This window comes from Mobula birostris, chromosome 4 (genome assembly GCF_030028105.1).
Source record: "Mobula birostris isolate sMobBir1 chromosome 4, sMobBir1.hap1, whole genome shotgun sequence".
Classification (NCBI taxonomy): Eukaryota; Metazoa; Chordata; class Chondrichthyes; order Myliobatiformes; family Myliobatidae; genus Mobula; species Mobula birostris.
Window position 1 is genome coordinate 96,033,783 of NC_092373.1, and position 18,942 is coordinate 96,052,724.

General features: G+C 42.3%; 1 protein-coding gene across 5 annotated transcripts in view; it reads left to right on the forward strand.

Annotated features, from left to right (window-relative positions):
* The window catches only part of farp2 (FERM, RhoGEF and pleckstrin domain protein 2), a 220,429-nt gene that overhangs the window by 74,088 nt on the left and 127,399 nt on the right, over nucleotides 1-18,942 (forward strand). For 4 of the 5 annotated variants that reach the window (XM_072255824.1, XM_072255825.1, XM_072255827.1 and 1 more), the window contains 3 exons: nucleotides 4,559-4,627; nucleotides 13,481-13,538; nucleotides 18,366-18,612. In XM_072255824.1, the coding sequence (XP_072111925.1) occupies nucleotides 4,559-4,627; nucleotides 13,481-13,538; nucleotides 18,366-18,612 (374 nt within the window). The remainder of the gene's footprint in view (nucleotides 1-4,558; nucleotides 4,628-13,480; nucleotides 13,539-18,365; nucleotides 18,613-18,942) is intronic. The other variant, XM_072255826.1, reaches the window with a different exon arrangement.

Consider the following 18,942-nt stretch of genomic DNA (forward strand, 5'->3'; position numbering starts at 1 on the left):
TAAATTGTTGGTACAGAAGTAGCTTTTCTGCAACACTATATCTTAATGTGAGCAGCACCATGAAAAATGTAAAATATTAATATTTTGCATTAAAATGCATGCTCACAATTTTTGCCATTTGCTCTGTTTAGACTTCAGGTCTCTGGCTGTATGTAAACTAGATTGCTCCCCTGCTAATGAAGTAACTGCAACCAGAGTTTTATAGGGCCTAATGATATATGAGTTTTAAAATAATTTGAAATGCAGCAGGAGAATTGTTACTTCAAAGATCCTAATCAATTTAGGCAGGAAAAGGGAGGCGGTCCTGAAGAGAGAATATAGGGAGTTAAATAGAAAGTTGAAAAACTGGACCTCTAGGGTTGTAATCTCTGGATTGCAGCCAGTGAGGGTAAAATAGGATAATTTGACAGATGAATGCAGGGTTGAGGAATTGGTGCAGGAGGCAGGTTTCAGTTTACTGGATCATTGAGATCTCTTCTGGGGAAGTGATGACCTGTACAAAAAGAACGGTTTACACCTGAACCCAAGGGGGAGCAGTATCTTTGCTGGCAGATTTGCTAGAGCTGTTGGGGAGGGTTTTAAGTCACTTTTCAGGGGATGAGAACTGGAGTTGGTCGGACTGAGGATGGGGCAGTTGGTATACAAGTAGATTTAGTGTGTAGTGAGACTGATGCAATTTTGCCCTATCATCTGCCTGTGCTTCATCAGTGGGATGAATTGAAGTGTAATTTAGGAGCAAAATTGAAAAGGGTGATGAATAGAGAACTGAAGGTGTTGTAACTGAATGCATGTAATATACAGAATAATTTAGAATCAATATCGTTTAGTATCACTGCATACAGCAGTGGTCCCCAACCTCCGGGCCGTGGACTGATACATTGCCGCGAAGAGTGCAACGGTAGCCGGGACGCACTCAGCACATCTTTAAGAAAAAAGCAGAAATAAACAAGCTAATTAACTAGGTGCTGCCGGGCATGTAAATGTCGACCCAGATCAGAAGTGATGCAATCGGCAATTGCCTCTGATCTGGGCCGACGTTTACATGCCGGGCAGCACCTAATTAATTAGCTTGTTTATTTCGGCTTTTTTCTTAAAGATGTGCTGGGTGCGTTCCGACTACCGCTGCGCCGCTGCATTCTTTGCAGCAATGTATCGGTCTGCTGCCCGGAGGTTGGGGACCACTGGCATACAGTACATTGTGGAATTTGTTGCTTTGCAGCAGTATAGTGCAATATATAACAAACTATAAACAACAATAACAAGTATATTTAAAAAAAAATAATAATTAAATAAGTAGTGCAGAAAGGAAGTGGAAAAACAGTGAAGTAGTGTTCAAGGATTGATTGCCCATTCAGAATATGATGTCAGAAGGGAAGGAGCGGTTCCTGAAACATTGGGTGTGTGACTTCAGGCTTCTTGATAGTAGCAACAAGATGAGGGTATGTCCTGGTGATGGAGGGCCTTGATGATGGATGCCGCCTTTTTGAGACATTGCCTTTTGAAGATGCCCTTGATACTGAAGAGGCTCGTGCCCACAATGGAGCTGGCTGTGTTTACAACTTTCTGCGACTTTTTCCAATGGGCCCTCCATATCAGACAGTGATGCAACCAGGTAGAATACTCCCCATGGTACATTTGTAGAAATTTGTATGTACCTTTTGTGAAATACAAGTTTCCTCAAACTGCTGATGAAATATAGCTGCTGTTGTGCCTTCTTCGTAATAACATCAATATGATAGATCTTCAGACGTGCTGACATCCAGAAACTGAACTGCTGACCCGTTCCACTGCTGATCCCTCAATTAGGACTGGTGTGTTTTCCCTTGACTTCTCCTTCCAGAAGTCTACAATCAGTTCCTTGGTCTTACTGATGTTGAGAGCAAGGTTCTGGTTGCATCACCATTCAACCAGCTGATCTATCTCATTCCTGTATTACTCCTCCTCACCCTCTGAAATTGTGCCAAAAATAGTTGTGTCGTCGGCAAATTAATAGATGGCATCTGAGCTGCACTTAGCCACACAGTTGTGGGTGTAGGGAGAGTAGAGCAGGACTAAGTATGTATCCTTGAGGTGCACCTGTGTTGATTGTCAGCGATGAGGAGATGATATTTCCAGTCTGCCCAGACTGTGTTAGGTCCCTGTGAGGAAGTCAAGGCTTTAGTTGCAGAGGGAGGTACAGGGGTCCAGGATTTGGAGCTTGTTGATTAGAATTGAGAGTATGATTGTGTTGAATGCTGAGCTTTAATCTATTAACAGTAGCCTGAAATATTATTGTCCTAGTGAGCCAAAGTAGAGTAGAGAACTAGTGAGCTTGCATCTGCTAAGGATTATTGTGGTGATAGGCAAATTGCAGTGGGTCCAGCTCCTTCCTTAGGCAGGAGTTGATTCTGGCCAAGACCAACCTCCCAAGGTACTTCATCACAGTAGATGTGAGTGCCATTAGGTGATGGACGTTGAGGCAGCTCACCCTGCTCTTCTTGGGCACTGGTATGATTGTCAGGTGGGAACCTCTGACTGCAGCAGTGAGAGATTGAATATGTCCTTGCACACACCCACCATTTAGTTGACACAGGTTTTCAGAGCCCCATCAGGGCATTTTTCCTTGCTAGGGTTCGCTGTCTTGAAAGGTGTTCTGACGTTGGCTTTTGAGACAGAGTTCACAGGGTCACTAGATGGTGCAGGGACTCACATATGTGTATTCTCCCTCTCAAAGTGCATAAAAGGTGTTGAGCTCATCTGGGCATGAAACATCACAGCCACTCATGATGTTAGTCTTCACCTTGCAGGAAGTAATAGCCTGCAACCCTTGCCAGAGCTGACGTGCATCTGATTTTTTATCACTAACCTCAATCAGAATTGTTTTTTTTGGCTCTTAAAATAGCCTTCCATAGGTCGTACCTGGACTACTTGTATATTTCTGGATCATCGGCCTTAAATGCTCCAGATCTTGCCCTCAGCAGAGATTCATCTTGGGCTTTTAGTTTGGGTACGTCTGGTATGGTCTCAAAGGCACACACTCATCCGCACAGGTCTTGATGAAGTTGGTGACAGTTGTGGTAAATTCATTCAGCTTTGAAAATGAATCTCAATGTTTTAGGAACGGCTCCTTTTCCTCTGCCATCATATTCTGAATGGGAAATGAATCCTTGACCGTATTTCTTGGTCCTCACCGCTGATGCTGCAGTTTTTAATCTCTGCCTATACTCTGGGAGTAGAGGTACAGCTAGGTAATTGAACTTTACAAAGTGTAGGTATGGGACAGCACGGTAAGCATTCTTGACTGTGGTATAACAGTGGCCAAATGTGTTGGCTGTTCAGGTTCCATGAGTGACATGTTGCTGGTAGAAACTCCTTCGAGGTGACCTAGTTGAAATTCCCAGCAGTGATAGGAAAGGCACTTGGTGCACCGCATCGTGACTGCTAATCATGGTGTCTACTCCTCCAATGCTTGTCTGATGTTGGCCTGAGGTGGAATGTACCAGGATGGTGACAGAAAACTGACATGGCAGATAAACTGCATGATATTTGACCCCTAAATGTTCCAGGTTGTTTAAGCAGGCTTGAGACAGATCCACCATTTTTCTGTACCATGCTGAGTTAATCATGAAGCATACTCCACTTCCTCCGCCTTTAAAAGACTGTGTTGTCCTGTCTTTGCAGAGAATGGTCAAGCCATGGGGTTGCAGCATTGCATCTGAAATGGCAGATGTTAACCACGTTTCTATGAAGCAAAGTACACAGCAGTCCCTGATGTCCCTCTGGTTCTGCAATCTTACTCTGAGGTGTTTAATTTTATTTCCCAGAGACTGTACATTCACCAGCACGATAGTTGAGAGTGTCTGGGGTGGGTATGGGGGTGATAAGGGAGCGGTGTCTAAATCCTCTACATGAAAAGTGGGTTCAAGTCTCAGTCCAGCAACACGAGGATATAATGTTGCATCTTGTAGCTAAGACATCAAACTGAATCCTCGTCTGTTCTCTGCCAGGCAGGAAAACCCTTAATGGCACTAATTTTGATCATTATAGTGATTATATTGATGAAGAAATGCATCTTGGCAATCTTAAGTTTAGTATTAAGTGCATCACTTTGTATTTGATATTGTGATGAAGACAAAATGTAGCTGTACTATTCTACTGAAATTATTTTTCAAAAATCCTATGTTTGAACACTATAGTAAACTGCATTCCCTTGTGGTTGACTGCTGTCATTTCCTTTATGTTGAAAAAATTGCCTCTAATGTAGTCTGCAACACAATCACAACTTCATTTTTTTTTTCTTGGCATACTCACCATGCCCAAGCTGATTGGTGTCAGCTTAAATAAATCATTAAATCCTAGTGTAGACATGGTCTTCACTAATAACCAAATACTTCATTCCCTTTTAAGCACCAGTGTGCGAGACAATGACCTTTATCGTTTATCGTCGTGACCTATGCAGTTGCAGTCTGATCCTTCTTGACAAATTACTTTGAATCACTTTTGTGGTGAGCTATAATGGTGCTGGGGATGGTTTCTTTTAGCGAATTGAGTGGGGTTAATCTCTTGTTTTCCTCCACAGTGGAAGGACGCAGAAACAACTGGTTGACTACATGCGTGAGAGTGTGACAAAGACACTCCCTTATCAGAGGTAATTTTTGTTAATAATTTAGAAGACTGGCATATTTAGAAACCATAGAAACTAGAGCACAGAAACAGGCCTCTTGGCCCTTCTTGGCTGTGCCGAACCATTTTCTGCCTAGTCCCACTGACCTGCACATGGACCATATCCCTCCATGCACCTCCCATCCATGTATCTGTCCAATTTATTCTTAAATGTTAAAAAAGAACCTGCATTTACCACCTCGTCTGGCAGCTCATTCCATACTCCCACCACTCTCTGTGTGAAGAAGCCCCCCCCAATGTTCCCTTCAAACTTTTCCCCCCTCACCCTTAACCCATGTCCTCTGGTTTTTTTCTCCCCTTGCCTCAGTGGAAAAAGCCTGCTTGCGTTCACTCTATCTACACCCATCATAATTTTATATACCTCCATCAAATCTCCCCTCATTCTTCTACGCTCCGGGGAATGAAGACCTAACCTATTCAACCTCTCTCTGTAACTCAGTTTCACAAGTTTCGGCAACATCCTTGTAAACTTTTCTGCACGCTTTCAACCTTATTAATATCCTTCGTGTAATTTGGAGACCAAAACTGAACACATTACTCCAGATTCGGCCTCACCAATGCCTTATACAACCTCACCATAACAATCCAACTCTTATACTCAATACTTTGATTTATAAAGGCCAATGTACCAAAAGCTCTCTTTACGACCCTATCTACCTGTGACGCCACTTTTAAGGAATTTTGTATCTGTATTCCCAGAACCCTCTGTTCTACTGCACTCCTCAGTGCCCTACCATTCACCTTGTATGTTCTACCTTAGTTTGTCCTTCCAAAGTGCAATACCTCTCACTTGTCTGTATTAAACTCCATATGCCATTTTTCAGCCCATTTTTCCAGCTGGTCCAAATCCCTCTGCAAGCTTTGAAAACCTTCCTCACTGTCCACTACACTTCCAATCTTTGTATCATCAGCAAAATTGCTGATCCAATTTACCACATTCTCATCCAGATCATTGATATAGATGACAAATAACAATGGACCCAGCACTGATCCCTGTGGCACACCACTAGTCACAGGCCTCCACTCGGAGAAGCAATTCTCTACTACCACTCTTTGGCTTCTTCCATTGAACCAATGTCTAATCCAGTTTACCACCTCTCCATGTATACCTAGCGACTGAATTTTCCTAACTAACCTCCCATGTGGGACCTTGTCAAAGGCCTTACTGAAGTCCATGTAGACAATATCCACTGTCTTCCCTTCATCCACTTTCCTGGTAACCTCCTCGAAAAACTCCAATAGATTGGTCAAGCATGACCTACCACGCACAAAGCCATGTTGACTCTCCCTAATAAGTCCCTGTCTGTCCAAATGCTTGTAGATTCTGTCTCTTAGTACTCCCTCCAATAACTTACCTACTACCGACGTTAAATTTACTGGCCTATAATTTCCCGGATTTCTTTTCGATCCTTTTTTAAACAATAGAACAACATGAGCCACTCTCCAATCCTCCAGCACCTCACCTGTAGACAGCGATATTTTAAATATTTCTGCCAGGGCCCCTGCAATTTCAACACTAGTCTCCTTTAAGATCCGAGGGAACACCCTGTCAGGTCCCAAGGATTTATCCACTTTAATTTTCCTCAAGGCAGCAAGCACCTCCTCCTTTTCGATCTGTTCAGTTTCCATGATCTCACTACTTGTTTCCCTTAATTCCAAAGACTTCATGCCAGTTTCCTTAGTAAATACAGACGCAAAAAACCTATTTAAGATCTCCCCCATTACCTTTGGTTCCGCACATAGCCGACCACTCTGATCTTCAAGAGGACCAATTTTATCCCCTACAATCCTTTTGCTCTTAATATACCTGTAAAAGCTCTTTGGATTATCCTTCACTTTGACTGTCAATGCAACCTCATGTCTTCTTTTAGCCCTCCTGATTTCATTAAGTATTTTCTTGCACTTCTTATACTCAAGCACCTTATTTACTCCGTTTCCTATACATGTCATACAACTCCCTCCTCTTCTTTATCAGAGTTGCAATATCCCTTGAGAACCAAGGTTCCTTATTCCTATTCACTTTGCCTTTAATCCTAACAGGAACATACAAATTCTGCACTCTCAAAATTTCTCCTTTGAAGGCTTCCCACCTACCGATCACATTCTTGCCAGAGAACAACCTGTCCCAATCCACGCTTTTTAGATCCTTTCTCATTTCTTCAAATTTGGCCTTCTTCCAGTTAAGAACCTCAACCCTAGGACCAGATCTATCCTTGTCCATGATCAAATTGAAACTAATGGTGTTATGATCACTGGAACCAAAGTGCTCCCCTACACAGTCTTCTGTCACTTGTCCTAACTCGTTTCCTAACGGGAGATCCAATATTGCATCCCCTCTAGTTGGTCCCTCTATATATTGATTTAGAAAACTTTCCTGAACACATTTTACAAACTCTAAACCATCTAGACCCCTAACAGTATGGGAGTCCCAATCAATATATGGAAAATTAAAATCCCCTACCACCACAACTTTATGTTTCCTGCAGTTGCCTGCTATCTCTCTGCAGATTTGCTCTTCCAATTCTCGTTGACTATTGGGTGGTCTGTAATGTGGCCATACCTTTCCTGTTTCTCAGCTCCACCCATGAGGACTCAGTAGACAAGCCCTCTAATCTGTCCTGCCTGAGCACTGCTGTAATATTTTCCCTAACAAGCAATGCTACTCCCCCACCTTTCATTCCTCTGCCTCGATCACATCTGAAACATTGGAACCCTGGAATATTAACCTGCCAGTCCTGCCGCTCTTGTGGCCAAGTTTCACTAATTGCTATAAGGTCATAATTCCACGTGTCAATCCACGCCCTCAACTCATCCGCCTTCCCCGCAATACTCCTCGTCTTGTAATATATACCCCTCAGAAGATTCTTACCACCACTCACAACCTTTCTATCAGCGGATTTGCTTGAACTTTTAACATCATTTATTTTCACTCCAGCCACACTGTCAGCTCTGGCACTCTGGTTCCCATCCCCCTGCAAATCTAGTCTAAAGCCTCCCCAATAGCACTAACAAACCTCCCTGAAAGGATATTGGTCCCCCTGTAGTTCAAGTGTAACCCGTCGCTCTTGTACGGGTCCCACCTGCCCCAGAAGAGGTCCCAAGTATCCTGAAATCTGAAACCCTGCCCCCTACACCAGTTCCTCAGCCATTTGTTCATCCTCCAGAGCAACCTATTCCTACCCTCATTGGCACGTAGCACAGGTAGCAATCCTGAGATTACCACCCTCGAGGTCCTGCTTTTCAACTTCCTACCAAGCTCTCTATACTCACTCTCCAGGACCTTCTCACTCTTCCTTGCTATGTCATTGGTACCGATGTGCACCATGACATCTGGCTGATCACCCTCCCACTTCAGAATGTCATGCAATCGATCAGAGGCATCCTTGACCCTGGCACCTGGGAGGCAACACACTATCCTGGATTCTCTGTCACGACCACAGAACCTCCTATCTGTACCTCTAACTATCGAGTCCCCTATCACTACCGCTCTCCTCTTTTTCCACCCTCCCTATTTTTTCAGGGTTGTTCTGTTAAATAGCAAAATTTGTAAAATTTAGTGTTTTCCGCTGTGTAGTTAACACATGACCTATTTGGTTATATTTTGATCAATATATAGTAGAGATTGATATTAGAATGGAAGCCTCTCTGCGCCATGTAATGAAAGCATGGCTTCTTTCTGCTAAAATCTGCATTGTGTATAAACCAATAATACAGTGAAGTTGGACTGTTATGACTTTAACTTGTACATTGATAAATATCTTTGCAGTGACCCAGTGCTTTTCAATCACTATTCAAAAAAAAATTGACATGAATACCCCGCATCTGCCTTGTTTAACTGTGTGTGGTTAAAGAGTGAAACATCTGATGTATTTCATTTTGTATACCAGAACAGGCCACTGCAATCTATTATCAAAATATTTACCATTTATAGCCATGTTCATTTTGTTTTCCACATTTGTTCTCAATATTTAGTTCAGCCTTGTTCATTGCCTGTAGTTCAGAATAATCTCTATTCCATTTCACAGCCTCGTCATATTGTCTGCTTTATATGTTCACCACCCCCTTTATAAATTTAAACATTAAACCTGCGTATATCCCTCTTAGTATTTGAGATTGCATAAAGTGCAAGAATTTGACTTGTCTTTTGCTGTCAGAATCTTGAGTACTTGCCCACACACTATGCACTCCCCGACCATCCCCAACATATTTTGTATTTTCTACTGTCTTTTAAAATTCAGTTTGTTGATTATTTACTAAATTAACACTCCCTTTAGTATCTCCCCTGTAAAACTAGTGTGAACACAGTACCTTGGGAAGCTAGAACTGTGTAACACTCCATACAAATTGACACATCCTGGGACGTAAGCTTTATTTCCTCAGCTGAGCTCCAGTAAGTTTTCTTGTATGGTAGTGATGTTTTAAGTAAACCATCTACTGATATGTCCACATAACGTTCTTTCTGCCTCTTACATTCTCATTGCTTAATACCAGTATTATTAAACCACATCTTTCTCAACATTTTGTTGGTTCTCACCAACTTTCCAATGTTTTTGAATCCCTTTTTTATTCTAGACATGTATTCTAGAATGGCAATTTCCACCTGTCCAGATTGCTGAGATCAGAGAACATGAATGACTGTTTTCCTTCCAAATAACTTGTGCTTCTCAAATACCATACTGAGATATGAAGGCCACATGTCCTATCGTGTTGTAGAATAGGATGCTTGACTCATATTCAGGAAAGTACTTAGTCCATTGCCTTTGTCACATTCAAGCTGTGCAAATGTTTAAATGTTGAACCTATAAAAAGGTTAAGACAACCTCAAACACCTAGCCATTATTTTGGTGACTAGCATCCTAGAGGGCTCATTTTTCCTCCTCCTTCCCCACGACTTATCCCACCACGCAACCTCCACTCTTCTCCCCCACCCTGAGCACCTTAAGTGTGGATTGAAGAATGGAATCTCAAACCTTTTTAGATTAAAATTCTGTGGCTGGTGATTGTGTTCATCTGATTATCATCTTTCCACTTCCTATTTTTCATACCAGAACTGAATGCTTATTCAAGAAAATATTAAGCCCAGCTCCTCTGTAAAGTATTGGATCCTGAATCAGTTAGTTTTAGATGATGAATCCCTTACAGGTGTAAAATGAAAGGTAAAATTTCACCAGTTGTTTTTGTCTCTTTTTACTCTTTCTACCCATCTTGTCCCATTTTAAATGAAAAGTTCTGTCTTTTTCCACACCATATCTCTCAATAAAATATATTTATTTTTACTTTATTGTCTCGCGGCCTGGAATCTGCCCTTCTGGCCCTTGCAGCCATGCTGCCCAGTTACCCCTCTCCCCCTGCCCCGATTTAATCCTAGCTAACTATGGGACAATTTACAAAGACCAGTTAATCTACCAACCGTTGGATCTTTGGACTGTGGGAGGAAACTGGAGCACCCAGAGGAAACTCACACAGTCACGGGGAAGACATACTAACTCCTTACAGGCAGCTGAGGGAATTGAACCTTGGTCGCTGGAACTGTGAAGCATTGTGCTAACCACTAAACTACTGTGGCATCATCTACCAGCGCTATATCAGGCTTCATCTCAGCACTGAGGATGGCTCTGTGGTGATGTAGTATGTGTACCGCTTAGGGTTGCAGATCAGAGGTTTCTTCATCCTGCCCTCTACTCATTGCAATAATCTTAGGTCTTCAGGTTCTCGTGCTCATAGTACACATGTCTAGATGAAGCAAGTATTCAAGTTTAATTGTCGTTCAACCATACATGAATACAGCCAAATGAAACAGCATTACTTGGGGGTCAAGGTACAAAACACAGTAGCAACAGTCACACAAAGCGCAAGGCACATACAGTGTACATAAAGATAGCAAGCACTAAAAGGTATCAGTAAAGTACAGTCACACACAAAAAAATTGTCCAACACCCCAAGTCCATGAATGTTGTGGCAGGCTGCAGGTGAACACAATACAGTTAGTCTTCTACTGAGCGAACAGTGGGGCAGCACTGACTCCAGCTTGTGCTCCGCACTACACCACCTCCGATGCCTCTCGCCTGGGTGGCTTTAAACAGGCGACACTGCGGCTCAAGGCCTAGTCGTTGCTTTGACTGAGGCATGTAGCCCAACCTCTGTCCACCAATAAATCAGTAAATCGGACTTGCTGCATCCACATTAACAATGTCCAACAGGGTCTTGCCATCACAAGAACAGCGACTAAGACGATTGCTCACTGTTACACTGAACACTGCCTTCTCACCAGCTCCTCTTCTGCCTCTCAGATGCAGGCAGTAACATAATCTGCACTAAGTCCAGCTCCTTCAGTTTCTCCACCAATGAGCAACTCGCTGATGGGGTAGATCTACAGTTCTTAATGTTTAGCAGGGTCTTGTGGTTATAAACAATTATGTTTAAAAGGGACAATAACACTTTGGGGTTGACCCTGTAGAAGTGATTACGATCGAACTACAATCCATATTACTGGAGGAGATGTGATGAAGAGAAACTACTGCTGCTGGATATTAGAGATAAATACAAAAATTGCTGAGTACACCAGGAGATCAGGCAGCATTTGAAATTCTCATGCTTGGTGTTTAGTGATTTAGTAGAATTTATCTCCAAATAAATTTCAGTCTCAGAACAGCATTTTTTTCCTTGACATAATTAAACCTATTTAATTCGGTAAAACCTGTTTGGGTGCCCTGTGCAGATACAGTGACTCATTAATTCTTTTCCTGAGAGCTGTTCTTTTGTGGTTGACCTTGATCATAGTTGTGTTACAATGATCTTTCCTCTGGGTGACCAAGCAATTCTATTGTTAGTTCAGCAGATTAGCCACCAAATTACCAAAACCTGGGCGAGTGAATTTAAAAAATACTCCAAAAGCAGCTCAGAACTTGCTGCTGATAAGAGCTTGCTACTGAGTGTGTTTGTTTTAGAGTTAGCTGCAGCAACTTACAATCTTCTGTGGAAGGATTGGTATACAGTTGCTACTTGATTAAAATGTAAGCTGTTCCTAATTTTAAAACTGCTGACTCTAAACAAAGTTGGTGCATTGGAAGGGCAAGTTAGGTGAGGATTTTATATTGAGGTTTGACTGATCCAAGAAGGGCTAGACTGGTTGTCTCCTGCAGTTGCTTTGAAAAGGTATTTGAACTGGATTCCTTGTAAAATTACCAGTCAATTCACTGTAATAGTCCACTGATAAGATAATGTTTAACAAGATGTATGCTTTGTGGGTGTGACTGTGTCCTCTTCAGAAATTTGAACAAAGCACTGAAGATTTTATACAAAGGAACAAAATTAACCTTGTGTTCTGTGATGCCTATTGTTGTGCAGGTTAAAAATATCATTATCTTGAACTGTGTACTAAAATGTTAGATGCCTGATAAATTAGTGTTTGTTCTTTTCAATCATGGTTCCTGAGCCTGGATCTCAGATGAGGACAAATACTGCTTTCTGCCCCCTGCCTTTTTTTTTCAGGTAGTCCCTCATCCATGTTTGCTAACTGGAAAGCCTCAATGATCTTTCTTAGTCATTTACTTTACTGGAGAGTGAACATAGTCATACAGCATAGAAACAGGCCCTTTGGCCCAACTGATCTGTACTGACCAAGATTCCCATCTAAGCTAGTCCCATTTGGCCTATATCCCTACAAACACTTCCTGTTCATGTACCTGCTCAAGTACCTTTTTAATGTTAACATACCTGCCTCAACAACTTCCTCTGGCACCTCATTCCTTATACGGAGCATCCCCTGGGTGAAGAAAATTATCCCTCTCATCTTAAACACAAATCCTCTTTCTTGATTCCTTAACCCTGGCAAAAGGACTGTGCATGTTCACCCTATCTATGCTCCTTGTGATTTTATACATGGCTAGAAGGTCAACTTTCATTCTACCATTCTCTATCCTTGGAGGCTAGCACTACCCTAGGTAAGTGCCCGTTGTAGGTAATACACACACAATACTGGAGGAACTCAAATCAGGCAGCAGCTATGGAGGGAAATGAACAGTTGAAGCTTTGGGCTGAGGCCCTTTATCATTCCTGGAATGCCCTGGTAATCTTAGATACCTTGCAAAGTATAACAATATTTTTAGTGGAAATAAGTGATGTAGGGCAAAGTGATTTGAGCATGTTGTGCGTACATGGGATATAGTAGCTTTGTGATTGGTGGACTAGCAGCCAGAATTTTGTGCTGTAATGAGTTCAAATCTCCTTGAGACATTAAGTAAAAAAAATAAATATTTTGAAAATCAGTCTCAGTAATAGTAATTGTAAAAGCTTATCTGGTTCACTGATGTCTTTCCGTCTGCTCGGCATCTGACTGGTTTCAGACCTACTAATGTAATAGACTTTTTAGCCACCTTATTTTGGGGGTAATTAAGGATAGGCATTGTCAGCAGCATTGATGTAACAATAAAAGTATAGTGTAATGTCAAATCCACTTAAAGGTAAACAAGTTAATATGTACATAGAAGTAATCTACTGCAGGAAGCAGATTATAATAAGACTTGAAAAATGAGTTAAAAGATTAGATGGGCTTTGGTATTTATAAAAATGTAGCTGAAATCCATGTCTCATGCATTAGGTACCCGAACTTGTGTCAGCAGTGGAGCACACTGGCTGAGAGTGCATCGTACAATGTAGTTTGTGAGGAGATGAACATGGTATTGTTACTTCAGCATGTCTGCTTCACTACCTTGACTTTTACTTTCTCCTTGTACGTTACACAATTGTTTTTAAAAAAAAGCTTTTTGGTGTAGTTTTCTTCTCTTCGGGTCCTTACTGAATACTCTCTACTTCTCAGGCGGCACAGCAGAGCACGAGGCCCAGCGCAGATTTTGACCAAAGATGTGCCAAGACAGGTCAGTCCTATGATGCTCTAACATTGGTGGGGTGTTGGTGGCTGGGAGTGGGGGTAGTGTCTGCTGGGTGTTTACATGTTTACTAAAGACCAGCTGGTGGCGCAGTGACATCAGCGCCGGACTCCGGAGCGAAGGTTCCCGAGTTCGAATCCAGTCGGGCTGCTCCCAAGCATGCAACTTGGCCTCATTTTAAAAAAAACTGCACTGTGAGAAGGACGTGGGGGACCACTCACAGAATCTTTCCTCCAAGACAACCACTTGAAAAAGTGGTCGCCGAGACTTTGGCAGAGTATGGCACGCGCAAAAAAAAAGCTTACTAACTGATTTCTCACAGAGTGTTGAACAATCGTTATGAGTCATACTGCTCAGAAAATGGCTTTTCAGCCCACCGTGTTACATTGACTATTGGTACTTGCTATGTAACTGTTCCTTCCACCTGTTGAGTTTGCCACTCAGATAGTAAGCAGTATTGACAATGACCTAAGTAGTGCTATAACATAAGAACAAAGCAAATGGAAGCAGGAGTTGACTTCCATTGTTCTTCTGTCATTCAGTAAGATAGTTTTACTACTCCCAACCCTATATCCCTTGATTCCAGTTGTATCCTAAAAATCTATCATTATCTGCTTTGAATATATTTGACAACTAAACTTCTACAGTTGAGATCATTCCAAAGGTTCCAGTCTGATCTTTCTTCATCCTGAACAATTGACCACTAGTTTTGAGTCAACTTGTCCCAGCCAGTGAAATGTATCAATTCTGCATCTAATCTATTGAACCCGTTTTAACATTTCAATGAGATTATTTCTATATTGTTTTTTAATCTTAAACCTAGTCCTTGTATGCTTAATCTCACCTTTAGACAACTAGTGAAGTGGAAAACTTTGGCTGTATTCCCCTCTGATGCAAATTATCATTCCTTGGAGAGGACTGACTTGTAAACCATAATCCAGGTGCAGTTTAGTGGGGCCCAGTGTAATTATCTATTTTTGAACTCAAGCCTTCTTGCATTAAAGACTAACATAGCACTTGCCTTCCTGAATGGATATTGCAGCACCATAGAAGCCCCTGAGCACCGATCTTTTGTCTTTCTACTTTTCCTACCAAATGGATGAATCAGAATCAAAATCACCAGGTTTCGTATCACTGGCATCTGTCGTGAAGTTCGTTGTTTTGCAGCAGCAGTACAGTGCTACCCTTTTCTTGCCCATTCACTTAACCTTAATCTTTGAGTCTTGTGGCAGTCTTACACCTTTTGTATCGTCAGCAAATCTGATGTTGCTAAGTTTGATTCATTTCATTCAAATCATTGCTACAGATGATGAACAGCTGGGGCCCTAACATAGAACTCTGAAGAATAACCTCCAGATACAGTAGTTGACTCACTTTATTCCTATTTTCAGTTTTCTATCCATTAACCAATTATCAGTTCATTCCTGTACAGTACTCCAAATCTCGTGCTCCAATTTTAATGATCTTGTGTGCATCCTTATGGAAGACCTGAAATACCAGGTATACAATGTGACAAAAGACCAAGTTATCAGAAGATTGATGCCGATAAGGGAGACAATGGGGAAACATTCAAAATGCTAATATGAGAGACGAGAGAGAGATTAACAACGAAAAGAGACACAGTTCCGAGTATTGTCAGACCGGTTCCTTTGAACCTGAACTGTTTGACGTTTGATGGACAGGCGATACCCCAGCAGGGGGATAAAAGGAACAGGTTTGCTAAGGCAAGTGACACACCACGACACCACGAGATAACGAGACCCTGGAAGTGCGGTGTGCCCCCCCCCCCCCCCCAACAAGTTGGTGGAAGTTTTGGAGGTCTGGTCACAGGACCGACCATAGACGCACAGGGTGAGAAGGTACGATCGGCGGAAACCTGGTGTGTGTGTCGGCCCTTGCCTGGGTGCCAGGTTCACCCCGGAAGAACGATCGTATCCGGAACAGAGGGGTCACAGTCGGTGATCTCAGAAGACATTATAAAGGGCTCGCCCGAAAGCTAACTGCGAGGAATATCAAAGGTCTGTTTGAATCCGATTTGAATATCACCATTCGCTCTCTCTCTCCCCCCAACGGCACAACAGCGATTACTGTGAACTGAACTGAACTCTGCGTCACTTGAGACTGATCATTTTACCCCGAAACTGCAATAGAGCTTGATTGATCCTATTATCCTAGTTCTGTGTACATGTGTGTTTTATCATTGCTAAACTGTTGCATTTATATCCTTACTATTAGAGTACTGTTACTTATTTCTTTAATAAAACTTTCTTAGTTCCAGTAATCCAGGCTCCAACTAAGTGGTCCATTTCTGCTGGTTTGACAACCCAGTTACGGGGTACGTAACAACAACATCAGCTAGTTGACCTTCATCTGTTCCACTAGTTATATCATTAAGAAACTTTATATTATTTGTAGAACTTGGTTTCCCTCTCAAGTCCGTGTAGGACCCATTTCTCCAATACAGATTGTTTTTTGTTGCTAATTTCTTTCAGCCCATTCATTGTGCATTTGAGCTTTGAAAGCTTTTTTCCCCTTAAGACAGATACAAAATGTTCATGTAGTTTCTCAGTCTGTAAGAGACCCAGATTTTGAAATTCTCCTGATCTTTGGGCTTGGTGCTTTAATAGCGACAACACCTTTTAGGTTAGCTTGATAGCCATGACTAAACCACTTATTTTTTGTGACATTTGATTATATTTTTACTACCCTTCCATAAAGATACTTTCAGTTCCATAATCATCAAATAACTTTTTTAGTGCAATGTAGACTGATCTATTGTTCCAGAAAACTCTATTAATGCTGCATAAATTTTCATCAGTGGGTTCATCCTCCACATTATTGTCGTTCATTTGGGTTTCCCAGTCTTCATGTAGATTGAAATTCTCATAATTATTGATTTACCCTCATTACACTCTTATTCTCTTTGTATCAGTAAGCCGATAATGGGACCAATTGATATTTCATCCAAAAACATCTCTCTTTTCCCAATAACATCATCTCTTTCCATGAACATGCGACTTGTATTCATGACTTGAAAGTGCACGGGTCTTGTAAAGTTGAGGCAGTGGAAGATAATTGAACCCTTTGACCTTTTGTTTCAGTACTTTAGGGACATTATGGAGTCCAGTACCTTGCTTGAGTGGCCCACTATCCATCACTTTAAGCATTCTGCCTTTACCAGCAGCCTTTTACCATTTCCGTGTATGCTGCAGCAGCATGTTAAGAATTTTTAGAAAGTGCCTTTAAAGCTTCCATTCTGTACAACCTAGAAGGACAAGGAGAGTAGTGGTGCATGGGAACGCCACTACTTTCCATATAGCACACTACCCAAGCTTGGGAATGGATCCCTGTTCTTTCACTACTGTCTGGATAATAATCTAGTAAACCTCCATCTAATATTAATTTGAGAGCACCAACTGTCTACTATTTTCCATAGATGATGCCTGACCTGCTTCATTCCTCCAGCATTTTGTGTATGTTGCTTTTACCGTTGGTACTGCAATGCTTGAAGACAACGACACTCTGCCACCTTAGTACAAGCACTAAATACTGTTGTTTTTACCCATTAACAGCCGGTGTCATTTGGTTGGTTTCCCTTGTAATTATCTCGCAAAGATAATATATTGAAACACACACAAAATGCTGCAGGAACCCAGCAGGTCAGGCAGCATCTATGGAGTGGAATAAACAGTCGACGTTTCAGGCTGAAACCCTTCATCAGGACTGGAAAGGAAGGAGAAAGAAGCCAGAATAAGGTGGGGTGGGGAGGGGAAGGAGTACATTCTGGCAGCTGATAGATGTGGAGGTGAGGTGGGGGGGTTGTTGAAGTGAGAAGCTTGGAGAAGATGATGGATGGAAAAGGTAAAGGGATCTGATAGGAGAGGAGAAAGGGAAGGAGGAGGGGTATCAGAAGATGAGGAGAAGGGGAGGGTTAAGAGTGGAGGCCAGAGTAGGGAATTGAAAAAGAGAGAAGGGGCAGGGGAGAGAATTGGAGAAATCAGTGGTCAGGTTGGAGGCTACCCAGATGGAATATGAGGTGTTGCTCCTCCAACCTGAGAATGGTCTCATTATGGCCATATGCAGCATATGGCCACACATTTCAATTCTGCTTCCCATTCCAATTCCATCACTCTGGTCCCTGGCCTCCTCCTCTACTCTTTTGACATGATGAGGTCACTCTCAGGTTGGAAGGGCAACACATAATATTCCATCTTGGTAGTTTCCAACCTGATGACATGAACGTTAATTTCTTTAATTTCTGGTAATTTATCTCCCCCCCCCCCCACCGCCCCCATCCCTTCTCTCTTTTTCCATTTCTCATTCTGGTTTCCCTCTTACTGGTTTTCTTCTCTGGCTTATCTCTTTCCCTTTTTCCTGTGGTTCACTCTCCTCTCTCCTCTCTTATCAGATTCCTTCTTCAGGTCTTTAGCATTTCACTTCATTCTCCCCACCCACCTTCCCCCTCACCTGGCTTCACTGATCACCTGTCAGCTTGTACTGCTTCCCCACCCCTCCCCCTTCCCCTCCCCTCACCTCCTTAATCTGGCTTCTTCCCCCTTCCTTTCCAGTCCTGATGCAGAGTCTTGGCCTGAAACATTGGGAGTTTATTCATTTTCATAGGCACTACCTGACCTGCTGAGTTCCTTTTCTGTTTGTTATCTGTATGGTCTGTTTTACATGACAGCACACTGAAGTGAGAAGCAGGAAGTGTTTTCTTTTGTAAATAATTTTGATTGGTTTGAAAGTGGGGAAATGCTGATTGCCACGCATTCCAGTATAGTTGTTAGTTCTATTTTGTTTTCTTCACCCCACCAGAATTTATCGTTCACTGGAGATGCAGAGGTTCCAGGCTCTCCCTTCTCGACTACTGCTGCTTCCTGTCAGTCCGTCCAGTCTGCATGCAAGGCCGCTACAGACAGCCAGTCCATCCACTGGGATGATGGCAACGTGTTCCTGATCAATAAGAATATTCCTCAGAAACCTCCAGTGGACATGAAGATGAGTCCAACGATGGAAGAAACATGGAAGACTTCCAGTCAGCCTTCACCAATCTCCTTGCAAGGTTCTGTTGCTGAAGCTGCAGGCAGCTGCGGTCGCTCCTCGTCGGGTTATGATGAGGGTAGTGGTTTAACTAAAGAGAATGCTAGTAATTGGAAGCTCACTCAGAGAAATGACAATGATGAGGATGACTGTGCCAGAGCTGTATTTATTACTGAGAACAATATTAACCAGCTTCAGGGAAGGGCAATGCCAGTTTTCACATTGACAAACACTCAGTTGCAGCTTACTGAAGAGTTCATTGATGATGACCCAGCTGAGATTTCTTTTTTTGCTGGTGGCTCAGAGGCATTTTCACCATGTTACCATGGGCTGGGGAATGGTGCAAAGGGAT